We start from the raw sequence: 20,896 nt of genomic DNA on the forward strand, positions 1-20,896 counted from the left end.
TGAAAAAGTGAATAAACGAAACGCGTCAGGCAAAGAAGTGATTTGCTTTTATTTCTGCTTGCAGGCGGATGCTGCCCGTACCAGTGATTCAAGGAACAGGTTGAGCCTTACGCAGCTGCTCGTGTGCCTTCCAAACTGTGTGTGTCAACCAGGAGCTTTTTATATATATATATATATATATATATATATATATATATATATATATATATATATATATATATATATATATATATAAATATAAGATATAAGATATAAGATATAAGATATAAGATATAAGATATAAGATATAAGATATAAGATATAAGATATAAGATATAAGATATAAGATATAAGATATAAGATATAAGATATAAGATATAAGATATAAGATATAAGATATAAGATATAAGATATATATATATATATATATATATATATTACTACTATTTTATGTACCGTGGGACTCCCACTTAGACGACGGGGAATTATTCAAGCATGTGAATCTATGAAAGACACCCTAATACTGGAGAAAAGCTAATTTGTCAACGGGTAGAGCCCTGTCAAGCCCCACTGGTCTTTTCCAGGTTTCTTTTCCAAGTTATCAGGAATTGTAAGTGTCTATTGCCAGACATACCAATCTTGAGGGGCAACACTCCTTTCAAATCAACTAGTATTTACGAGGTTATTCAGACATAAGGAAGCAATAACGTCAAGCTGCTTATGTGATGTTTGACTAACTATGGGCTTTTTTAGCCAGACATACTCTGCCTTCTGGATACTGTTGTGCGTTTTCACCCAATATAAATGTGAATAGAAATCCACAGTGAGGTGTATAGTTTACTGTATCAAGTTAGCTTTGGGATATGTTAGAGGATTTCCAGTTGGATTAACTGTGAAGAATTCAAAGCATGTGAATCAATCAGACTGATTGAGGGAAAATCCTTATTTTATGGTAATGTACACATATATGTTTGAACGATGATTGGTTACAGGAAACAGTGACCTAAAATAATTTCAAAACACATAAATACCTATTCAACAAAAGAAATTACTTCATTTGGTGGAATTGACCCTTATTTAATGGTGGGCAGAACTAAAAGCCACAATGACTTTAGCAAGGGAATTAGTCTAACTGCTACTGTAAAAGATTACACAACATTCTTTCCAGATTTAAAAAATGGGTATCTGTAGCAATATTAACATAGTCTCTACTCTTTTAAAAGTTAGGCTGAGACAAGTAGAAATGTATCAACAAAGAGATCCTGCAATAAAAAAGAAGATTAAAGATTTAAGAGATTATGGTACACAAATACAAAAAGGATTAGCTAAATATAATCCACCAACACTCTAATTGAAATAAAAATCTACTTACCAGTCCCCAAAGAGCTCCTTCTGACGTTGCAACAATGGTAGCTGCTCTAGGTGTATTGTACATCAAAGCCAATTCACCAAAGCTACCATGATTATCATAGCAACCAACACAATGGGATACCCTGCCATCTTTGCTGACAAGAATATCAAATTGTCCCCTGCAAGAATGAAAACACAACACATTGTTTTGTGCTACAACTACAGAAAAATGTGCACAACATTTCACCTCCAGTTTTATATAAACTGATAACATCTTTACAGTGTCAAACAGCAATATGATGATCACAAAAGAAAACAGAAAAGTTAGTGATCTGTAAACCTAGGTCTCAGGCCAAGTTATTCTCACTAAATTTACAAATAAAAGGGCTTTACCTTATCTATGTAGTACATAAGAGACCTCTTAAACTCCTGTGTGTGCAGAGCACTTTTGGTCACTGACTCTTTGGATAAAAAGCTGGAAGTTCAATAGTTTGGTTGAGATGGAAAGGGATACCACCTCCAAAACGAAATTAGAATTGGTGCTTAAAACGCACCTGTCTTTAAGTACTCTCATCAAAAGCTCTTTAGCAGCAAGAGCTTATAGCCCACTAATACGTCTAATGGAAGTAATAGCTACTAAGAGGGCTACCTTCCATGGAATGAACTGTAGCTGGCATGTGTTTTAGGAGGGTGGTCCCATAAGTCTGGTACACATTATATCACGGTTCCAGACTGCGGCCAGAGGGTCTTAAGGCAGTGTTACTTTTTTAGTAATACCGCTCAATAAATACTTTAATTGCTGGGTTTTTAACGGCGAAGAACAAAAGTTACTTACCTGTAAACTGTGGTTTTCCAGTATAGGTGTCTTTCATAGATTCACATGCTTGAATAATTCCCCGTCGTTGAAGTGGAAGTCCCACGGTACATAAAATAGTAGTAAGAAACATATATACATAAAATATACACACACATACATATATATATATATATATATACACACATATATATATATATATATATATATACACACACACATATACATATATATATATATATATATATATATATATATATATATATATATATATAAATAAGATATAGGACTATAAATATCCAATGGTATGTATATTTAAAAATACAATTTTGGGAGGAGGAGCTTCGCGCGTAACCAAGATGGTCGCGTGAGCACAGGGCTCCCCGGACCCTCGCCACCTCCACCGTCTATCCTGACTTCTATCCTGATTTGGACGACGGGTTGTTACTGGCACAGCCCTGCTGATCAATTATCAGTTTACAGAATTTGATTTGGACTTTGGGAGCCGAAGATACGGATCTCTGACTTTTTCAGGCCTGCTCCATGGCATTGCCCCGGGCTCTGTTTCTTTGCCAGCCGGACAGTAATTGAACAACAACGGAACGCTCGAGTCCTGTCGGCTCGGTTGTCTACTTTCGGTTTCGTTTCTCGCCCGAGGACCTCCTCGATTCAGCCTGAGTGGCCTGTCCCGATCGTCTTCCACTCTACTACTTCTCGGAATTGTGGCTTTGGCCTACTTCGGTTCACTGCCTGGCGAGAGGTGCTTATCTCACCCTTCTCATTGACGCTGGAGACTTGGTTGTAGCCATTTTTACCCGGTACCAGGCTTCCCTCCGGGGCTTCAGATCTAAAATGGCCACCAAGCCTGAGGGTGAAAAACGCAAGACTAAGCCGGGTGTCCGAGGGACTTCCGTGCAAACAAACGTCATGGATAGATATACCCTCGCTAAGGGCTCACCGGGAGGACCGACTAAATCCCCAACTACTGCTACAGATGACTCCTCGACTGGCGAGGACCTGTCGCTGCGGGACGGTATGGGCGCCATTTCTGCAATGAAGACGACGTTGAGGCAACAATATGAGGCCCTGTCTCACAAGTTAGACACGGTCGCTATAGATGTTAATCTGATCAGGGCAGATCTCGCGAAGACCAACGAGAGGGTTAAGTCCCTTGATCTCAAGACATCTAGCCTCACGACCGATGTCTCTGACTTGCAGGCTGAGGTCGGTAACCTACGATCCGCCCAGGATTATTTCTCGAGACGCCTGGAGGATTTCGAGAGCCGTGCCCGGCGGAATAACATCCGTCTGATTGGTGTCCCGGAAACATCCGGGGCCTCTTCGGTGGACCTACTGGTGGAGGATATTGTATTGAATCATCTCGCACCCAAAGGCCTTAGCAAGTTCTTTGCTGTGGAACGTGCGCACAGGATCCCTGGAGGCACGCCGAAACCGGGTGCCACTCCGCGTCCTATCATCGCTAGGATTTTCAACTTTCGGGACAGGGATGCGATTCTACAGGCGTCACGCCAGTCTGGCCCGGCTGCTTTCGAGAATACTACAGTCAGTTTTTACCCGGACTTCACCCAGCAGGTCCAGAAACAGAGACTTGGTTTCCAAGGGGTAAAAAAGAGGCTGAGAGACAGAGAAATGAAGTACGCTATGCTTTTTCCGGCCAGACTGCGTGTGGTCTACAACGAACGGACATTTTTCTTCGACCATCCCGGGGCCGTAAGTGACTGGCTGGACTCGCTGCCTATGGGGCAGGATCACTCTGAGAACTTTGGACCTTCCAGAGGTGCGGAGGGCGGCCCGGCGGAACAGGAATAGGGATCGTGGCCGGCCCCTTGTCCATCAAATTGACTTTTAACTTTGGTTTGATGCCATGATTAATGCTGCTGACACCTGGTCACTTTTGGGGGTGGGTGGGTGCCTCTTCCTCCTCCGGGGTTCTTTTCGTAGATTAGTTGGGTACTAGGGCGACAGACACACTGCAAGTTGGGGTGGCTTTTTAGTCTCACGCAGGGGTGCGGGGAGGGGGGTGTGATGTACCGGGTTTTTTGGGGGGTCGGAGTTCATGTTTCATAGTTCTTTACAAGGCACAGTAATGACGAGCTTCTGTTGTACGTTGTTGCACTGGGTGTGGAGTGGGGGCGTTTTTCACTATTGGGATGGGGGGGGGGGGTAGGGAAAAAAATAATAATTTTGAAGTACCCTTGAACAGCATGGACTCATAGAAAGCATTGAGGGAGTGTTCACTTCACTAACATATCCATGTCGTTATAATGATCCATATTCCAGCCAATCAGGCTGTAGCACCCTCTAGAACCTCCTCCTCAGAAGCTCAAACCCTCAGATTTTCGTAGCACAAGAGTGACCATAGAGTGCATGAGGAGAAGAGAGCCTCTGAGGGGAGGAAGGGTGGGTCGCATGTGAATCTATGAAAGACACCAATACTGGAGAACCATAGTTTACAGGTAAGCAGCTTTTGTTCTTCTCCAGTATTAGGGTGTCATTCATAGATTCACATGCTTGAATAAGAATAGAAAGCAATAACCATGACAGTCATAAAAGGTAATGCATGAAAATGCAACCATAGAATGACATGTTGTATCAGTACATATATACACAAGAAAACCTTTTATGACAGGAGGCAGGAAGCAACAGAGGCTCACCTTTATTTGAAGAGATTTCGAAGCACCGCTTGACCCACAGCAGTATCCGCAGCGTTAGCTTTCGCCAGACAGTAGTGCCCCGTGAACGTGTGCCTGCTGGACCACGTTGCTGCCCTGCAGATCTAATGCAGAGGCACTCCAGCAAACAGGGCAGTAGAGGATGCTACTGCTCTCGTCGAGTGTGCTCTCACCGGAGCAGAAAGAGGCTTGCCAGCCCGTTCATGGCAGAAGGAAATGGCAGAAGAAATCCAGCGAGTGATGGTCTGCTTGGTGACCGGATGTCCCTTGCGCATCCGCCCATATGCCACAAAGAGTTGGTCTGACTTTCGAAATGCAGCAGTACGTTGCATATAGAACTTGAGGCATCGCTTCAGGTCAAGCGAATGAAGAGTACGCTCAGCAGGAGACTGAGGGTTAGGGAAGAAAGTTTTGAGCATCACAGGTTCATTGAGGTGCACGTCTGATGGAACCTTTGGTGTAAACGTTCCGTTTGTACGTTGTATGCCAGCGTCCTTTGAAAACTGTAGAAAAGGGGGCTGAATGGTAAAAGCTTGTATGTCACTCACACGCCAAGATGATGTAAGTGCGAGTAGGAGGGAAACCTTCCAAGTAAGGAATTTCAAATCCGCTGAATGGATTGGTTCAAATGGAGGCTTGAGAAGCTGAGCCAAGACGAGATTCAGGCGCCATGAAGGCGGAGGACGTCGGATGGGTGGAAACATCCGCAATAGCCCCTTAAAGAACTGGCGAATGATCCGAGAGGAGTATAGAGATGTGGAACCATCATGTCGAAAGCAAGAAATCGCAGCCAGGAAGACCTTCAGAGTGAAATGAGAAAGGCATGACCTCGCCAGGAGGAGGAGGAAGAAGAAAGGTAAGATTTGCTATGGGGTAGCAAGCCTAGGGTCAATGTTTACTGAGTCACACCAAATACAAAAGCGCTTCCATTTTAATTGATACGTTTTGATGGGGGAAGGAGCCTGTACATGAGCGAGAACCTCCCTACAGTGAGGTGCAATAGTTAAATGGGCAGACTTAAGGTGCTCAGGTTCCAAGCTGTGAGCTGGAGAGATGCCGGGTCTAGATGGCAGATCTGTCCATGGTAAGAAGTTGAGGCAGTGGGCGAAGAGTTATTGGTGCGCACTGAGAGAGGAGAAGGAGGTCCATGAACCATGGTCGACCTGGCCACCTGGGCGCAATCAGCAGGATGTGACATGGCTGTGATCTCATCTTGTGCAGGAGGCGAGGCAGAAGAGGGATCGGCGGAAAAGCATATGCAAATTTTCTCGACCAATTGATCGAAAGTGTATTCCTGCTCGACCCTTTGTGGGGATGCCAACTTGCATAGTGTAGGCATTTGCGATTGAGTGGAGTCGCCAAAAGATCCAGATCCGGCTGCCCCACAGGCGAAATACATACTCCAGAGTTGGTTGGTGGAGTTCCCACTCGTGGTCGCCGATGGCAGATCTGCAGAGAGAGTCTGAAAGGGCGTTGGAGATGCCTGGTATCTGAACTGGAGTCAATTGGACTCAATGTTTTATTGCCCATTCCCAGATCTGCTGTGCCTGCTTGGAGAGCAGCAGTGATCTCGTACCTCCTTGCTTGTTTATGTAGTGCATACTGGTGGTGTTGTCTGTACGCACTAACACTGACTCTCCTTCCACTATGAGACGGAAGGACTATAGAGCGAGGAAGATGGCCAAGAGCTCTAGACGGTTGATGTGCCATGTGCGTTGGACGCAGTCCATTTGCCATTGATGGACAGTCCTTGGAGGTGTGCGCCCCAAATTTCCAAGGAAGAGTCTGTGGTAAGGGTAAGTGTGGGAGCTGTCTCTAGAAAAGAGCGCTCTGTTGCGACATTGGGAGGGTGAGCCCACCAATCCAATGCTACCTGTATCCGAGGCGTCAGTGAAATTGTGTAGTTGACCGTGCCTGATACTTGTCACTATTGCTTGCCTAACTCTTCCTGAATTACTCTCATATGTAACCTGCAGTTGGGGATCAACGGAATGCAGGATGAGGTCATGCCCAGAAAGGATTTCAATGTTCGGACTGAAAACGACCTTTTTGAACGTAGAAGAGCCACCATGTGAGAGATGCGTGCTTGGCGTTACATTGAAACAAATGCTTTTGCAAGGTTTGTGTCTAACAATGCTCCCAGAAAAACTCTTTTCTGTGCCGGAAGTATTTGTGATTTTTCGTGATTGATTGAAAGACCTACGTTTTTGAAGACTGACAGGCAAGTTTAAGTGTGTTGTCTTGCAGTGAGAAAGGTTGGAGCCTTTATCAGGCAATCGTCGAAGTAGGGGTAAATTTGTATGCCTTTCAGGCCAAGACAAGCCGCCACAGGAGCCATGATCTTCGTAAATGCTCTTGGAGCGGAACGAAGGCTGCAAGGTAAGACCTTGAATTGAAAGTGCTTTGTTCCTACTTTGAAGCGTAGGTACCTTCTGTGCCTCTGGTGTATTGGCACATGAAAATAGGCGTATTAAAGGTCGATTGTAAAGAGGAACTCGTTGGGGTTTAGGAACTGTTTAAGATTTCTGTTAGAGTCAGCATCCGAATGATCTGAGACCTGACGTACTTGTTTAGTGCCCTTAGGTGTAATATCGGGCGCCACTCTCCTGACTTCTTTCTGATGAGAAAAAAAATCAGGAATAAAAACCTGTCCCCTGTTGTGATCGGGGAAACACTTCGACTGCTCCTTTTTGGATCATAACTGCCACTTGCGCAAACAGTTCCTTTAAGTGTGCAGGAGGGGGACCTCTTGGAGGGCGGATGGGAGGAGTATTGGGAGATTCGACCTCCAATCTTCGCAGTAGGATGAGACTGTTTAGAAAGTCATTGCTTTTTAGAGGAATTGCCTCCCCTGTAGGTAGATTTTCTCCTGTACTGTTTAGAATCAGTTTGTCGTGTCTGATTCTGGTTAGAGTAACGCTGTCTGTTGTCATTATAGGAGCGGTATTGAGAGGAAGAGCTACGAAAGGAGGACGAGGAGCCCCGGCCACGTGCTCCACGAAAAGGCTGTTTCCGATACTGGAGAGATCCTAATGCACGAGCAGTCTCCGTATCTTTCTTGATGGACTCCAAGGCATCGCCGACATGCTTGCCAAAGAGGGATTCCCCATCAAAAGGCATGTCAAGTATTTTTGCTTGTACTTCAGGTCGAAAGGATGTGGCCTTAAGCCAGCCCTGCCTCCTCAAGACTGCGGCTCATGCCAGCTGTCTGAATCCCATAGAGGAAAAATCCATTGCACAATCTATAATTTCTGACAACATTTTTTCAACCTCCTGCATGATCTTCAGGGCTTCCGCCTTGAATGATTCCAGAATACGGTCAACAAATGCTGACATCTCCGACATTTGTCGGTCGTACCGTCCAAGGATGGCCATGGAATTTGCCGCCCTCACCGTAGACGCAGCCATGGAGGAAAAACTTTTTCTGATGGTACCCAGGCGTCGACCTTCTTGGTCAGGCGGGGATGTTAATGGAGAAGCTGGATTACGGGATCCCTTTTGTACCGCTTGCGTAATCAGAGAGTCCAGCTTTGGTTGGGAAACGAGGCACGTAGGTGAATTGTCCGGCGCCCTAGATTTTTTGTCGAGGCGTGGCAGTACCGCCGGAACGGGGTTGGGCCTTTGCATAAGTTTGAGTCCTTCCTGCCAAATAAAGTCTATAATTGGTATAGCACGCACTTGTTTCAAAGGTTGGTCCTTGAAATCAGAGGAAACAATCCTCTTGTCTAGTGACCAACGGTAAGTGGAAGCGTTTCGTGCTCTTTCGATTAAGAGGTGGAACCCTCCTATAACCACTGGAGAAGAAGCCAGAGGGGAATCGAGAGGAGGGGACGGAGTATGAGTTTGATAATTGTCCCAATCGGTAAGAACAGTGTCATCATCTTGGTTCATATTATGATCGTCCTCATCAGCATCCTGAGGAACTGGTGACCGAGCCGGTACAACCGGAACTGGTACTGATATTGGTGTTGGCATTGGAGAGGCCTGCGTAGAAGGTGGAAAACGACAATTATAGTCCTCTAGCATATGTTGCAAGTTTGAAATCAACAACATTGGTAATTGAGCCATAGGAACACCTTGATCATCATCATCTGCAATGGAGATATGAGACTCTAGATCCTCGTCATCATAGTCTTGGCATTTTATATGCAATTCCGACGGGCTATTAGCAGCCCGAAAGTTTTTTTTTTTAACAATTCTTTATTGAGGTTTTTTCTTTTTACAGGGGCCAACCCTGGCCTTTCCCCCGCCCATCCCCCCCCCCCCTTCCCGCCCCTATCCGGTCACTTTTAATGGATTGTTTCAATTTGGAGAAAGAGTATAAAAAAAAGATGAAAACTTGTTAGAAAAGGAAATGGAATTAAAATTAAAAGAAAAGGGTTGATATAAAGAAAAAGAAGAGAGAAATAGAGAAAAAACACAATCACGATACGGCTAGTTGATTCCTATTTAGATAAAAAACAGGAGTTAGTTCATAATAAATTCATATCGATTCCAAAGGGTTAGACATTACGATTTTGATTTTAAGATTCTCTTAAGATTCTAGATGTTGCATCCACTGAGTAAGAGAATCCCAGATTACTAGCCCTCTTTTCTTCCTTTTCAAACCTTCTGTCTATTTTTAGCTATTTCTAAGCTATATGTAGCTAAGAGTCTTCCCCGCCATTGTTGAAAAGTAGGAGGGTTTGAATCCAGCCAGCTGGATGCTAAACATATTCTGAAAACAGCCATGGAGATGAAGATCAATCCCTGTTTTTTCCTTTGCCTGAGATTTCCATCAACGCCTAGCATTATTTCGGTTGTTGTAATTTCTATTCTTGTATTCCAGATTTCAGACAAGAATTGAGAGATTTCGCGCCTGATGAGATCCAGTGTGTCACGTGGCAAAAATATGTATGATATCGGCTTCATACAGTGCACATCTTGGACAGTGGGTGCCTTTACCTGTACTCCATTTAGCTATTTGATGGGGTGTGTAATACAATTGAAAATAGGTTTTATAATATTGTGCTTGTAGTCCGGTTGAGATTAGTAGTGTTTGCAATAGTAGGTATGCCAATTGGACTGAATGCTCATTTATCTCTAATTTATTTTGCCATTTAAGACTGTGTTTATCCATGTCATCCGGTTCTGAAGATACTAGGTTATTATATATTTCTCCTATTTTAACTGTATTATTATGAATGATTGACTCTATTGTCTGGATTTTATGAAACTCTGCGGTTCCACCCCCCTTTTTGATTAGAAAATCTCTAATTTGCAGATATTTAAAGAAATCTCTGTGCTAACCCAAATTTGTTCTTTACTTCTTCAAATGATTTACAACCGATTGATGAGAAGAAGGCACCACATCGGGTGATCCCTAGCTTGGTCCATCTTTTCATACAACTATCCGTGAATATTTCTGGTAAGTTGTTATTTCGACAAAGACTCGTGTAGTGGGAATACCTGCCAATTCTGAGGAGTTGACGTATGTGTTTCCAGGCATCGTATATGCCCGCTAGTGTTTTGAAGCGGACTTTCTTGAAGTGATTGTCATAGGTCAGTCGCCACAGGTGTTCACCTGTCTCGGATCCAAGAATGAGTTCTTGTGGGGTTGGGATCCCCCCTTCTTGTATCCGGTGTTGGTTTGGAATCAATAATGCCTTACAGTATTTGAGGAGGGTAGCCCACCAGTAAATCTTGAGATTGGGAACAGCAAGACCCCCTCTCTCTTTTGGAAGCGAGATATACCTGGCGTGGTTTTTTATACCTCCAGATGAATGAGTGAATATATTATCTATTTGCTTAAATATTTGCTGGTCGAAGTTGAGGCAGATGGTTCTAAAAAAGTATAAAAACTTTGGAAAAAATACCATTTTGATAACATTACATCGACCAATTAAGGTCAGATGTAGGTTATGTAATGTACTGAGGTTTTTCGCAGTTGTTTCAATAGTGGATCAAAATTGATTTCTACTAGCGGATCTAAATTAGAAGTGATGTTAACGCCCAGATAAACAGCGTTCTCGACGATCCTTTCATCTCTATAATTTGTGTTTTTATTAATGATTATTTGGGTTTTACCTGGATTTAATTTGTACCCAGAAATTTCTCCAAACCGCGTTGCCTCTTCTTCCATCATTTTAACAGTTAAACTGGGATTGCATGTGGTGATCGCAATATCATCGGCATATGCGGGGATTTTGGTGGTTCCATTTGGAGTTTGAATGGTTAATATACTCTGATTAGTCTCAAGCTTACTAATAAATGGGTCGATAAATATTGTGAATAATAAAGGAGAACACGGGCATCCCTGCCTCGTGCCTCTAGTCACCTTGATCTTGCCCGACAATCCGCCGTTTATCAAGACAACAGCTTCTGGGTTGTGGCATAAACTAAGGATACCATTTACAAATTGATCGCTGATTCCACTCTTTGACATGGCTATCCAAAGGTATTGCAAGGAGACCCTATCAAAAGCCTTTTCGGCATCCAGGAGTATAAGCGCCATAGGGTCTCCTGCAGCTTCTGCCACATCAAAGAGTGTGATTACCCTTTGTATATGATCCGTTGTGGATTTACTAGGGACGAATCTGTGTTGTCGCGGAGAAATAATCTTATGGATAATTGGCGCTACCGGGTGGCTAATAATTTAGAATACATTTTAGAATCGCAGTTGATTAATGTAATCGGGCGGTAGGAACCCAGTTCAGTTGGGTCCTTGTTTTTCTTTGAGAAAACCACAATTTTTGCCTGAGCCCATGATTTTGGTGGTTTACTCCCAAGGAAAACCTGTGTCAGTAAATTTGTTAGTATTCCTTTAATTGATTTGTGAAATTCGGCCGGAATACCATCGATTCCTGACGCTTTCCCTGGGGCTAAACTATTTATGCATAGTAGGATTTCGATCCACTGTGGTGTTGCGGCAAGATTATCTTGGTCGGTTTGTGGGAGTTGGGCACTTGTAGATTGGTCTAAGTATTCCATGATTAGTTCTTGGTCTTTATTTGTCTCTTTATAGAGGTTTTGATAATATCTCTGAAACTCAGATCTGATCTCTTCAGGGTCTTGTCTAAGCACGTTGTTATGCTCTTTGATATCTTTAATTGTGTTGGCGGTGTTTTGTTGTCTAGTGCGGATTGCCAGATGATGCCCAATTTGTTCGCCTTAGCTCAAATGCCTTTTCTTTATGGGATGTGGCTTTACAGAACGCTTTTTCTGCAAAAAATTTGATTATTCTATTTTTTGCGATCACCACCTTCTGTAGTGCCGTTATTGTATTTAGACCCCCTTCGACTGATCTGATAAGTCCCTTCTCTGCTTCTGCCAATTTCCGGTTTAATTCTGTAATTTTTTGTTTCGCTTCATGATTATTTCTTATAGAATATCGAAGAGTTTCACCCCTGATTCCCGCTTTAAACGTGTCCCATACCACTTCTAGAGGAGCACTACCGAGGTGGTATTCCAGAAAATCCGGTATCCATTTCTCGATATGTTGACAATATTTCTTGTTCAATAATAGTGCCCTTTCATATGTCCAGCAGTTTTGTTCTTTTTGGATTTTATCGATATCAATATTTAGAGTTAAAGGATTGTGGTCTGATAAGACTCTGGGTAGTTTGTCTATATGACACTTAGTAATAATGGTATGGGAGACCAGTATGTAGTTCTCTGGAAGAGAACTAGGATTACAGGTAAGTAACTTATCCTTCTCTTCCAGGGGATCCTCATCAATAGTCATAAGCACTGAATAGAATAGCAAGCCCATCATCCACCTGCAGGTAAAAGAGAAGTTCCTCACTCGTGTAACCCTAGTCCAAGTTATGCTGGGTTTGGTGATTTCTCGAATCGACTACGTCAACTCACTGTACATTGGTATTCCTGCTTACCAGAGCCACCAACTTCAAATCATCCAAAATCAAGCAGCCAGACTGATCTTTGGACAACCGAGGACCAGTTCTGCTAAGCCTCTTCTGAGAAACCTGCACTGGCTGCCTGTAGCCCAGCGCAGTCTCTACAAGGTGGGCTGCCTGACCTACCGGGCCCTCTACCATCAAGGTCCGGCCTTCATTGCTTCTCGCCTTCACCGTTACATTCCCTCCCGAGTCCTTCGCTCCTCAGGCTCTAATCTGTTGTCGGTCTGTCCTTTCAAGCGTAAAACGTTTGGGGGACTAAGATTTGCCTCACAAGCTTCTCGTCTTTGGAATGCCCTCCCCTCTAATCTTCGCCTTTCCTCTTCCTACCGCTCATTTAGGAGAGCTTTGAAGACCTGGTTGTTTGCTCAAGCCTATAACTAACATCGCCTCCTTGCAGTCCTGTTTCCTGCCTGTTCTGTAAGCGCCAAGAAACCGTTGGTGAACGTGCGCTGTATAAGTTCCTTCATCATATCATATCATACATGACCCAACCAGCTGTTAAACAGTTTCCGCAAGGATGCCTGGCCTACCTGGGTCTCTGCTCTAGTGCTCTAGTATCAAGACTAATGTCTGGTAAATGTATGGACGGACCTCCAGGTCGCCGCCTTACACATCTCCGACATGGGCACAATATGGAGAAAAGCGGCAGTCGCAGCTCTACCCCTGGTGGAATGCGCTTTGGGAGAAAACCCGAGAGTCTTCTGCGCCAACTGGTAAGCAAGCTTGATACACGAAACAATCCATCTCGAAATAGACCGTTTCGAGGCTGCATGACCTGTTCTGATCGATCCACAGTTAACAAATAGTTGATCAAAATGACGAACAGACTTGGACCTATCCAGATAGAATTTTAAAACCCTTTTCAGGTCCAAAGAATGCAAAGCCCTCTCAGCTGGAGTAGAGGGATTGGGAAAGAAAGTGGGCAGAGAAATGGTCTGATTGACATGGAAATCTGACACCACTTTAGGAAGAAAAGACGGATGTGTCCTTTGTACCACTCTATTCAAATGAAACACAGTACAGGGTTCCTTGGAACAGAGAGCTTGGATCTCACTCACCATAAGAGCCGACGTGATTGCTACCAAAAAAGCAGCTTTCCAGGAAAGGTGCTGCAAATTAGCTTTATGAATGGGTGCAAAAGGCGGACCTATTAGCTTTGATAGCACCAGGTTCAGCTCCCAGGGAGGAGAAGGAAAACGCACTGGAGGGTACACTTTTTTCAACCCTTGCAGGAAGTCCTTTACAGCTGGCAACTGGAAAAAAGAAGGTTGTGAAGGTGACCGCCTATAAGCTGTTATAGCAGCTAAATGCACCTTAATAGAATTAAACTTTAAACCTGCCTTAGCCAGACATAATAAATAGGGCAGAACTGCTTCTTCCTGACTCTTAATAGGATTATGACCATTTTGCATACACCACACATAGAAACGCTTCCACTTGCATGCATAAGAATGTCTTGTGGAAGGACGTCTCGCCTCTTTTAGTATGGACATGTAGTCCTGCGGCAGTCCTAGATGGCCGTATTGTATGACCTCAGGAGCCATGCTGCCAAGCTCGGTGATGGAAGGCTGGGATGATGAATCCTCCCGTTCATTTTGGATAACAGGTCCGGCCTTCATGGTAGCCTCTTGTGAGGAGTCACTGACAGGTGAAGCAGGTCCGTGTACCACCATTGCCTCGGCCAGTCGGGGGCAATGAGGATCATCTTCGTGCACGAGTGTGTCAGCTTGCTCACCACCTTCGGGATTAGCGGAAGGGGTGGAAAAGCGTACACAAATGCCCCTGACCAGTCTATCAAAAGGGCATTCCCCTTCGATCCTGGCTGGTAAAACCTTGAGGCGAAGTCTCGGCATTTGGTGTTTTCGTCATCCGCGAACATATCGATGGTGGGACGACCCCAAGACTGGAAGATGTCTTCTACTACTGTGTCATTGAGAACCCAGTCTTCCCGGTCTTCAAATGCCGCTTAATGCATCCGCCCTCACATTCTGCTCTCCTGGGAGGTGGACTGCTGTGATGCACAACTTGCGAGCCAGAAGCCGATGCCAGATGCGTTGGGCTTCCAATGAAAGAGTCCTTGAGCGTGTTCCCCCCTGCTTGTTCAAGTAGTACATTGTGGTGGTGGTGTCCGTCTGTACTAATACTGAAGCTTCTTGAAGCGAGGGAAGGAACGCTTTGAAGGCTAGGTGGACTGCTCTCAACTCCAACATGTTGATGTGGTATGTACTTTCTTTGGAAGACCACAGACCCTGCACTTGGAGCTGACCCATATGCGCTCCCCAGCCTTGCAGAAAAGCATCTGTGATCAAAGTCTGTACAGGAGGAGGTTGATGGAACAGAACTCCCACCTGCATATTCTGCTTCTTTGCCCACCAAGGAATGGAAGCTCGAGCTGCTTCTGACAGAGTAATCTGGTCGTCCGAGCGAGCTGACTGCTGGTCCCATTTGTCCTCCAGATCCTGCTGAAGAGGACACATCCGAAGCCTAGCATTCGGGACCAGGAAAATGCATGATGCCATCGACCCTAGCAGGGAGGCAATTTTCCGCACTTTCTGAGCCTTGTTGCGAAGTACCAGCTGACACTTCTGAGTTATAGAACACTGTTTCTCCTCCGAAGGAAACACTTTTCCTACTTCGGAGTCTAGCAGAGCTCCTAGGAAGTGAATCTTCTGGGTGAGAAACTGACTTGTTGAAGTTGACATGTAGACCCAGCCGCTGACAGAGGTCGATGCAGGTCTGGAATTGACTTCATACACTGTCTGGGGAAGGACCTTTCAACAGCCAATCGTCCAGGTATGGGTACACGAAGAATCCCCAGCGGCGTAGTGCAGCTTCTACTACTGTAACTCACTTCATGAACACCCGGGGAGCCGACTCCAACCCAAACGGAAGGACTTTGAACTGGTAGTGGGAGGTCCCCACCCGGAACCGAAGGAATTTTTTGTGATTGAGGCGTATCGGGATATGAAAGTAGGCATCTTGTAAGTCCAGCGAACTCATCCAATCTCCCCTCCTGAGATGTGGATATATTTGGTGAAGGGCCAATATGCGAAACCTTTCTTTTTTGACATGCAGGTTGAGTGTTCTTAAGTCCAGAATGGGCCTGTATTCTGCCTTCTGGCCCTTTTTCTGACCAGAAAATATTGTGAGTACACTCCTTTACCCCTTTGAGACATTGGAACCCCCTCGATGGCTGACTTTGAGTGTAGCTACTTCTTTTTTTAAAAGGTGTAGTTGATGATTTGACGTTGGCATTGGAGGAACTGATGGAAGCACTCGATGGAAACGAAGACAGCATCCATTCTGAAGTGTAGTCAACACCCAACGGTCTTTCGTAATGGTTCGACACTCTGCCATGTGATGAGCGATGCTTCCCCCCACTGGAGTGGTCCATGGCGCTGGGGGAAGGAAGGACTCATTGCTTGGACTGGGCTTTGTTGGAATTGTTGCCTTGGCGCCGATTCCCTCCTCCTCCTTCGGGCTTAGTTGCGCGTTATAAGATCCTTTTCATTTCATTTCTCTGGAATTAGGCCTGCCTCTGAACTGAGACTTCTGCTGTCCCTGCTGGTCTTGACCCTTCTGCCAGTGAGGGGTTTGAACCCGTTGTTTAGAAGAGCTCTTGTTGTAGGAGCGATATTTCTTTTTGAACTCCTTTTCCTCAAGACCTACGGCTTTGAGTGTCCAACTCTGCCTTCATGCGCTGCATCTCCTCATCAGTACTTGCCAAAAACAATGATGTTCCTGAAAAAGGCAAGTTCAAGATCAGAGCTTGGGCGTCTGGTTTCAAGGCTGTGAGACGCAACCAGGAGGATCTCCTTGCAGATATTCCATGCGCATAGCCATGCGCTGCAAGGGTAGCTCCGTCCGCTGTGGCGCTAATGACTTGATTGGAGACTTGGCTGCCTTCCAAGAGAATCTCCTCAAAGTCTTTACGGTCTTCCTGCGGAGTTTCTCCACAAAACGCTGCCGGGAATCCCACAGGGACCTATCATAACGCCCTAAAAAGGCTTCCGCATTGGACACCTTGAGAAATGAGGCTGAAGCATTACATACTCGTCTTCCCCACGAATCCTGCAATTTGCTCTCCTTATCCGGAGGTACTGTGGAGGAGGAGGCTACCGCACTGGACTTTTTTGCCGCTGCATGATGACTGAGTCTTAGGGGGGGATCAGCCCTGAGGAACAGAGGATCCTCCTCTGGCGAGCGCTACTTTTTTAGAATCCTCGCCGGAGCAGCCTTTATCGTTGCTAAAGTGAGGAATACCTCAATCACTGGCTCTATAATCCCAGGTACCATCGGCAACAGAGGCTTGGATGCCGACCTGTGATGCAGGGTTTCAAAGATCACTGAGGTCTTGATTTGGGGAGCTGTCAAGGGCACTCCCAGCTTCAGCGCCCCTTTGCCCAGAATGTCCTGAAAAGTGAAGATGTCATCAATCTGGGATATCCTTGATGGAGGAGTGTCCGTCAAAGTAGGCGAGTAATCCCTAGGAGAGGGGGTAGGAGAAGAAAATGTAGTTGGAGATCTTCATTCCCTTCTCCTGCTCCTAGATCTGGTTCTTCGTCTGCTGGAACGCACCTGGGAGCGTGATCGGTCTCTGGGCCTAGAAACCGGCCTGTATTCTTGCAACCTGGTCACTGTTTCTTTGTCTGGAGCCCAATGAAGAAGAGACCTACACCATCTTGGAGACAGCCTGATGGAAGGAGACTTCTGTGCGGTGTCCCTCGCTGGTGAACGTGCAGGAGGTGTGACATCCTTTCGCCCATGCGGCGAACGTGCAGGCGAAAGCCTTGATCTCTCACTGCCGGATGAATAAATGACCACATCCGGAGACCCATGACAGTGAGAAGAAGAAGAGCCTGACGAAGATAGTCTCACCTGAGGCGTAGGGGATCTGTAGTGACTTCGAGAACCAGGATCCTCTGAAGCGCTCTTCCGTTTCGCAGGATGGCGCTCCATTGATCTAGATAGTCTCCCTAAGACAGATTCTCCTTCTGCAGCTGAAGCCGATCTCGGAGACCTCTGCGACTGAGGCCCATGATCTGAAGACGGAGTTGGCAAACTCAACGTCTTGGTCTGCTGCGACACTGCTGGTTGAGACTGTGCCGAGGATTGACGAACTCTCTGCGGAGACTCTGTCCTCTGGAATTGAACTGGAGAGACTTGTCTCGACGACATATGCTTCGACGTCGAACGTCGGTGAGGAGACGTCGAAGGAGGCCTTCTCGAGGTCGAGCGCCGATCGCTGGATGCCGGCGGAGGATGTCTCAACGCTGAGCGCCCTGACTGGACTCCGATGGATGCCTCGACATTGAGCGCCGATGCCTTGGCGACGACGGAGGATGCCTCGACGTCGAGCGTCGATGACTAGATGCAGACGAAGGATGCCTCGACGTCGAGCGTCGATGACCGGACGCAGACGGAGGATGTCTCGATGTCGAACGCCGCTGGCTGGGTGACGACGGAGGGTGCCCCGACGTCGAGCGTCGATGACCGGACGCAGACGGAGGTTGCCTCGACGCCGAACGCCGATGGCTGGGCGTCGACGGAGGGGGCTGCGATGTCGAAGACTGGATGTGAGGTCTCGACGCCAGCTGTCTCGACATCGAGCTCCTATGCTCAAACGGAGACCTCTCTCTCGACGCTGCACGTCGCCCGGTGGACAGCAGCGGAGGTACCTTGACTCTCGACGCTGAAGTCTTCGTCGTCGAAGGAAGGTGGCTCGTCGTCGGCGGAATCTTCGACGCCGATCCCGACGCCGAAGGAGAGCAAGTCGGGACATCTCTCGACGACGATCGCGTCCTTTGCTTTTTCTCTTAGGAGACCTACCTCTCTCAGAAAGACCATACATTCGAATTATTTCTCGATCTTTGAGGGTTCTCCTTGACAAAGACTTGCAGTGTTCACATTTTTCTGCAGAATGTGTCTCAGGGAGACAGAGGATACACACAGGATGTGTATGAGTCCTAGCCTTCTTCCCACAGGAAGGGCAGGGGTCAAAAAGCGAAGGCATTTTGACAAAAATTAACCTTTTTTGAAGCTCAAAATAGGCAGCAGTATCTAAGGTCAAAAACCGTCGAGTGAAAGCAAAAATTTAAGGAAAACACCAAGAATTTCTGACAAAGTCAAAAACAGGTGGGAGCTGTTAAACCAGGGTCCTGAAGGAGCCGGAAAGAACAACTGACCTGTCACCCCTGAGGCATAAAGGGAAGCCTGGGGTCATGGCTGCCTTAAAGGCACGGTGCCAGTTTTTGCTGAAAATGCTTTCATTTTCTATGTTATTGCTTTTCAATGCAGCCTAAGGCTAACCCTGTCTATTTATTAGCAATTTTCAGGATTTATGAGTGTTTTTACTCATTAAAACACATAGTTCAAGGGCTATTGGAACTAATGTGTTTTTTATTTCCTTGCTAATTTCTGTGCATGTATGAGTGATTACATTGTTTAGCCTCAGTTTTTGGGGCCGCATTGGTATGATAAAAAATATATGAACATACATATATGTGGAGCGAGATATATATATGTTTTTCCATATATATTTTTATATTGTTTCCGGGGTCCCGCACATGGGCAGGAATATTCAGTGCTTATGACTATTGATAAGGATCCCATGGAAGAGAAATAGGTCCCATAGGCGTAGAGGCTGGCAGACCCTGTGGGGGAACTAGATTCTGAGGCTCCGTGAGCTTCTTTTTAAGGAAAGGAGAAGGAATCTCAGTCTCACACCCACGCTTGAGAGGTCTTGGAATGGTGGGAAGACACACTTCATCAGACACAGGTTTGTCTGAGGTCTTCAACTTCTGCAGCCACAGAAGGAGACGGGCCTATCTATCTTTTAAAGTCTTTGACGAAAAGGTCCTGCAGAACTTGCAATTCCTCACCTCATGATACGGATATAAGCAATAAATGCATTTTTTATGAGGGTCCTCAGAAAAAAGGCGAAGTTTTCCACAGGCAGCACAAGGCCGAAACAAAGACCTTTTTGAAGAAGACATATTCTTGAGATTCTTGAAGGTTTTGATAGACTCCCTTCACACGCCGTGCAGTAGAAAATTTGAGGGTTTGAGCTTCTGAGGAGAAGGTTCTAGAGGGCGCTACAGCCTGATTGGCTGGAATATGGGCCATTATAACAACATGGATAGGTTAGTAAAGTGAACATTCCCTCAATGCTTTCTATGAGTCAATGCTGTTCTATGGTACTTCAACATTTTATTTTTAAATATACATACTATTGGATATTTATAGTCATATATATATATATATATATATATATATATATATATATATATATATATATATATATATATATATATATATGTATATATGTTTCTTACTACTATTTTATGTACCGTGGGACTCTCACTTCGACGACGGGGAATTATTCAAGCATGTGAATCTATGAAAGACACCCTAATACTGGAGAAGTATGTTGTCTGTTCTGCATTTACGCTGTAAGGATAAGTTACTTACCTGTAATCCTAGTTCTCTTCCAGGGGTATCCTCATCAAAGTCATAAGCACTGAATTTTCCTGCCCACGTGCGGGGACCCCGGAAATATTATAAAAATATATATGTAAATTACATATAAATAGCTCCACAAATATGTATGCACATATATCATTTTTTCTCACACCAATGCAGCCCCAAAAATGAGGCTAAACAATGTAAATAATCATACATGTACTGAATTAGCAATGAAACAAAAACACATTAGGTCAAATAGCCCTTGAACTCTGTTTTAATGAGCAAAAGACTCCTAAATCCTGAAAATTGCCAATAAATATACATTGTTAGCCACAGGCTGCATTGAACAGCAATAGCATAGAAAATGAAACCATTTTCAACACAAACTGGCACCGTGCCTTTAAGGCAGCCATGACCCCTGGCTTCCCATCATGCCTCAGGGGTGACAGTTAGGTCAGTTGTTCTTTGCATAACCCTGAAGTCAGGGCTCAACCACAAGCCATAGAACAGACTACTCTCATTTACCTGGGGAGGCGGGTGGATTGCTTATGACTTTGATGAGGATACCCCTGGATGAGAACTAGGATTACAGGTAAGTAAAGTATCCTTCTCTTCCAGGGGATCCTCATCAATAGTCATAAGCACTGAATAGAACAGCAAGCCCATCAACCACCTGCAGGTAAATGAGAAATACATGA

The 20,896-nt window shown here is 45.2% G+C and overlaps 1 protein-coding gene across 1 annotated transcript in view; it reads right to left on the minus strand.

Annotated features, from left to right (window-relative positions):
• Positions 1–20,896, minus strand: part of PRKAR2A (protein kinase cAMP-dependent type II regulatory subunit alpha) — a 610,052-nt gene that overhangs the window by 181,570 nt on the left and 407,586 nt on the right. The window contains exon 6 of the mRNA XM_078661792.1: positions 1,352–1,508. Within this exon, the coding sequence (XP_078517918.1) occupies positions 1,352–1,508 (157 nt within the window). The remainder of the gene's footprint in view (positions 1–1,351; positions 1,509–20,896) is intronic.

The sequence above is a fragment of the Lissotriton helveticus genome, chromosome 9 (assembly GCF_964261635.1).
Source record: "Lissotriton helveticus chromosome 9, aLisHel1.1, whole genome shotgun sequence".
Classification (NCBI taxonomy): Eukaryota; Metazoa; Chordata; class Amphibia; order Caudata; family Salamandridae; genus Lissotriton; species Lissotriton helveticus.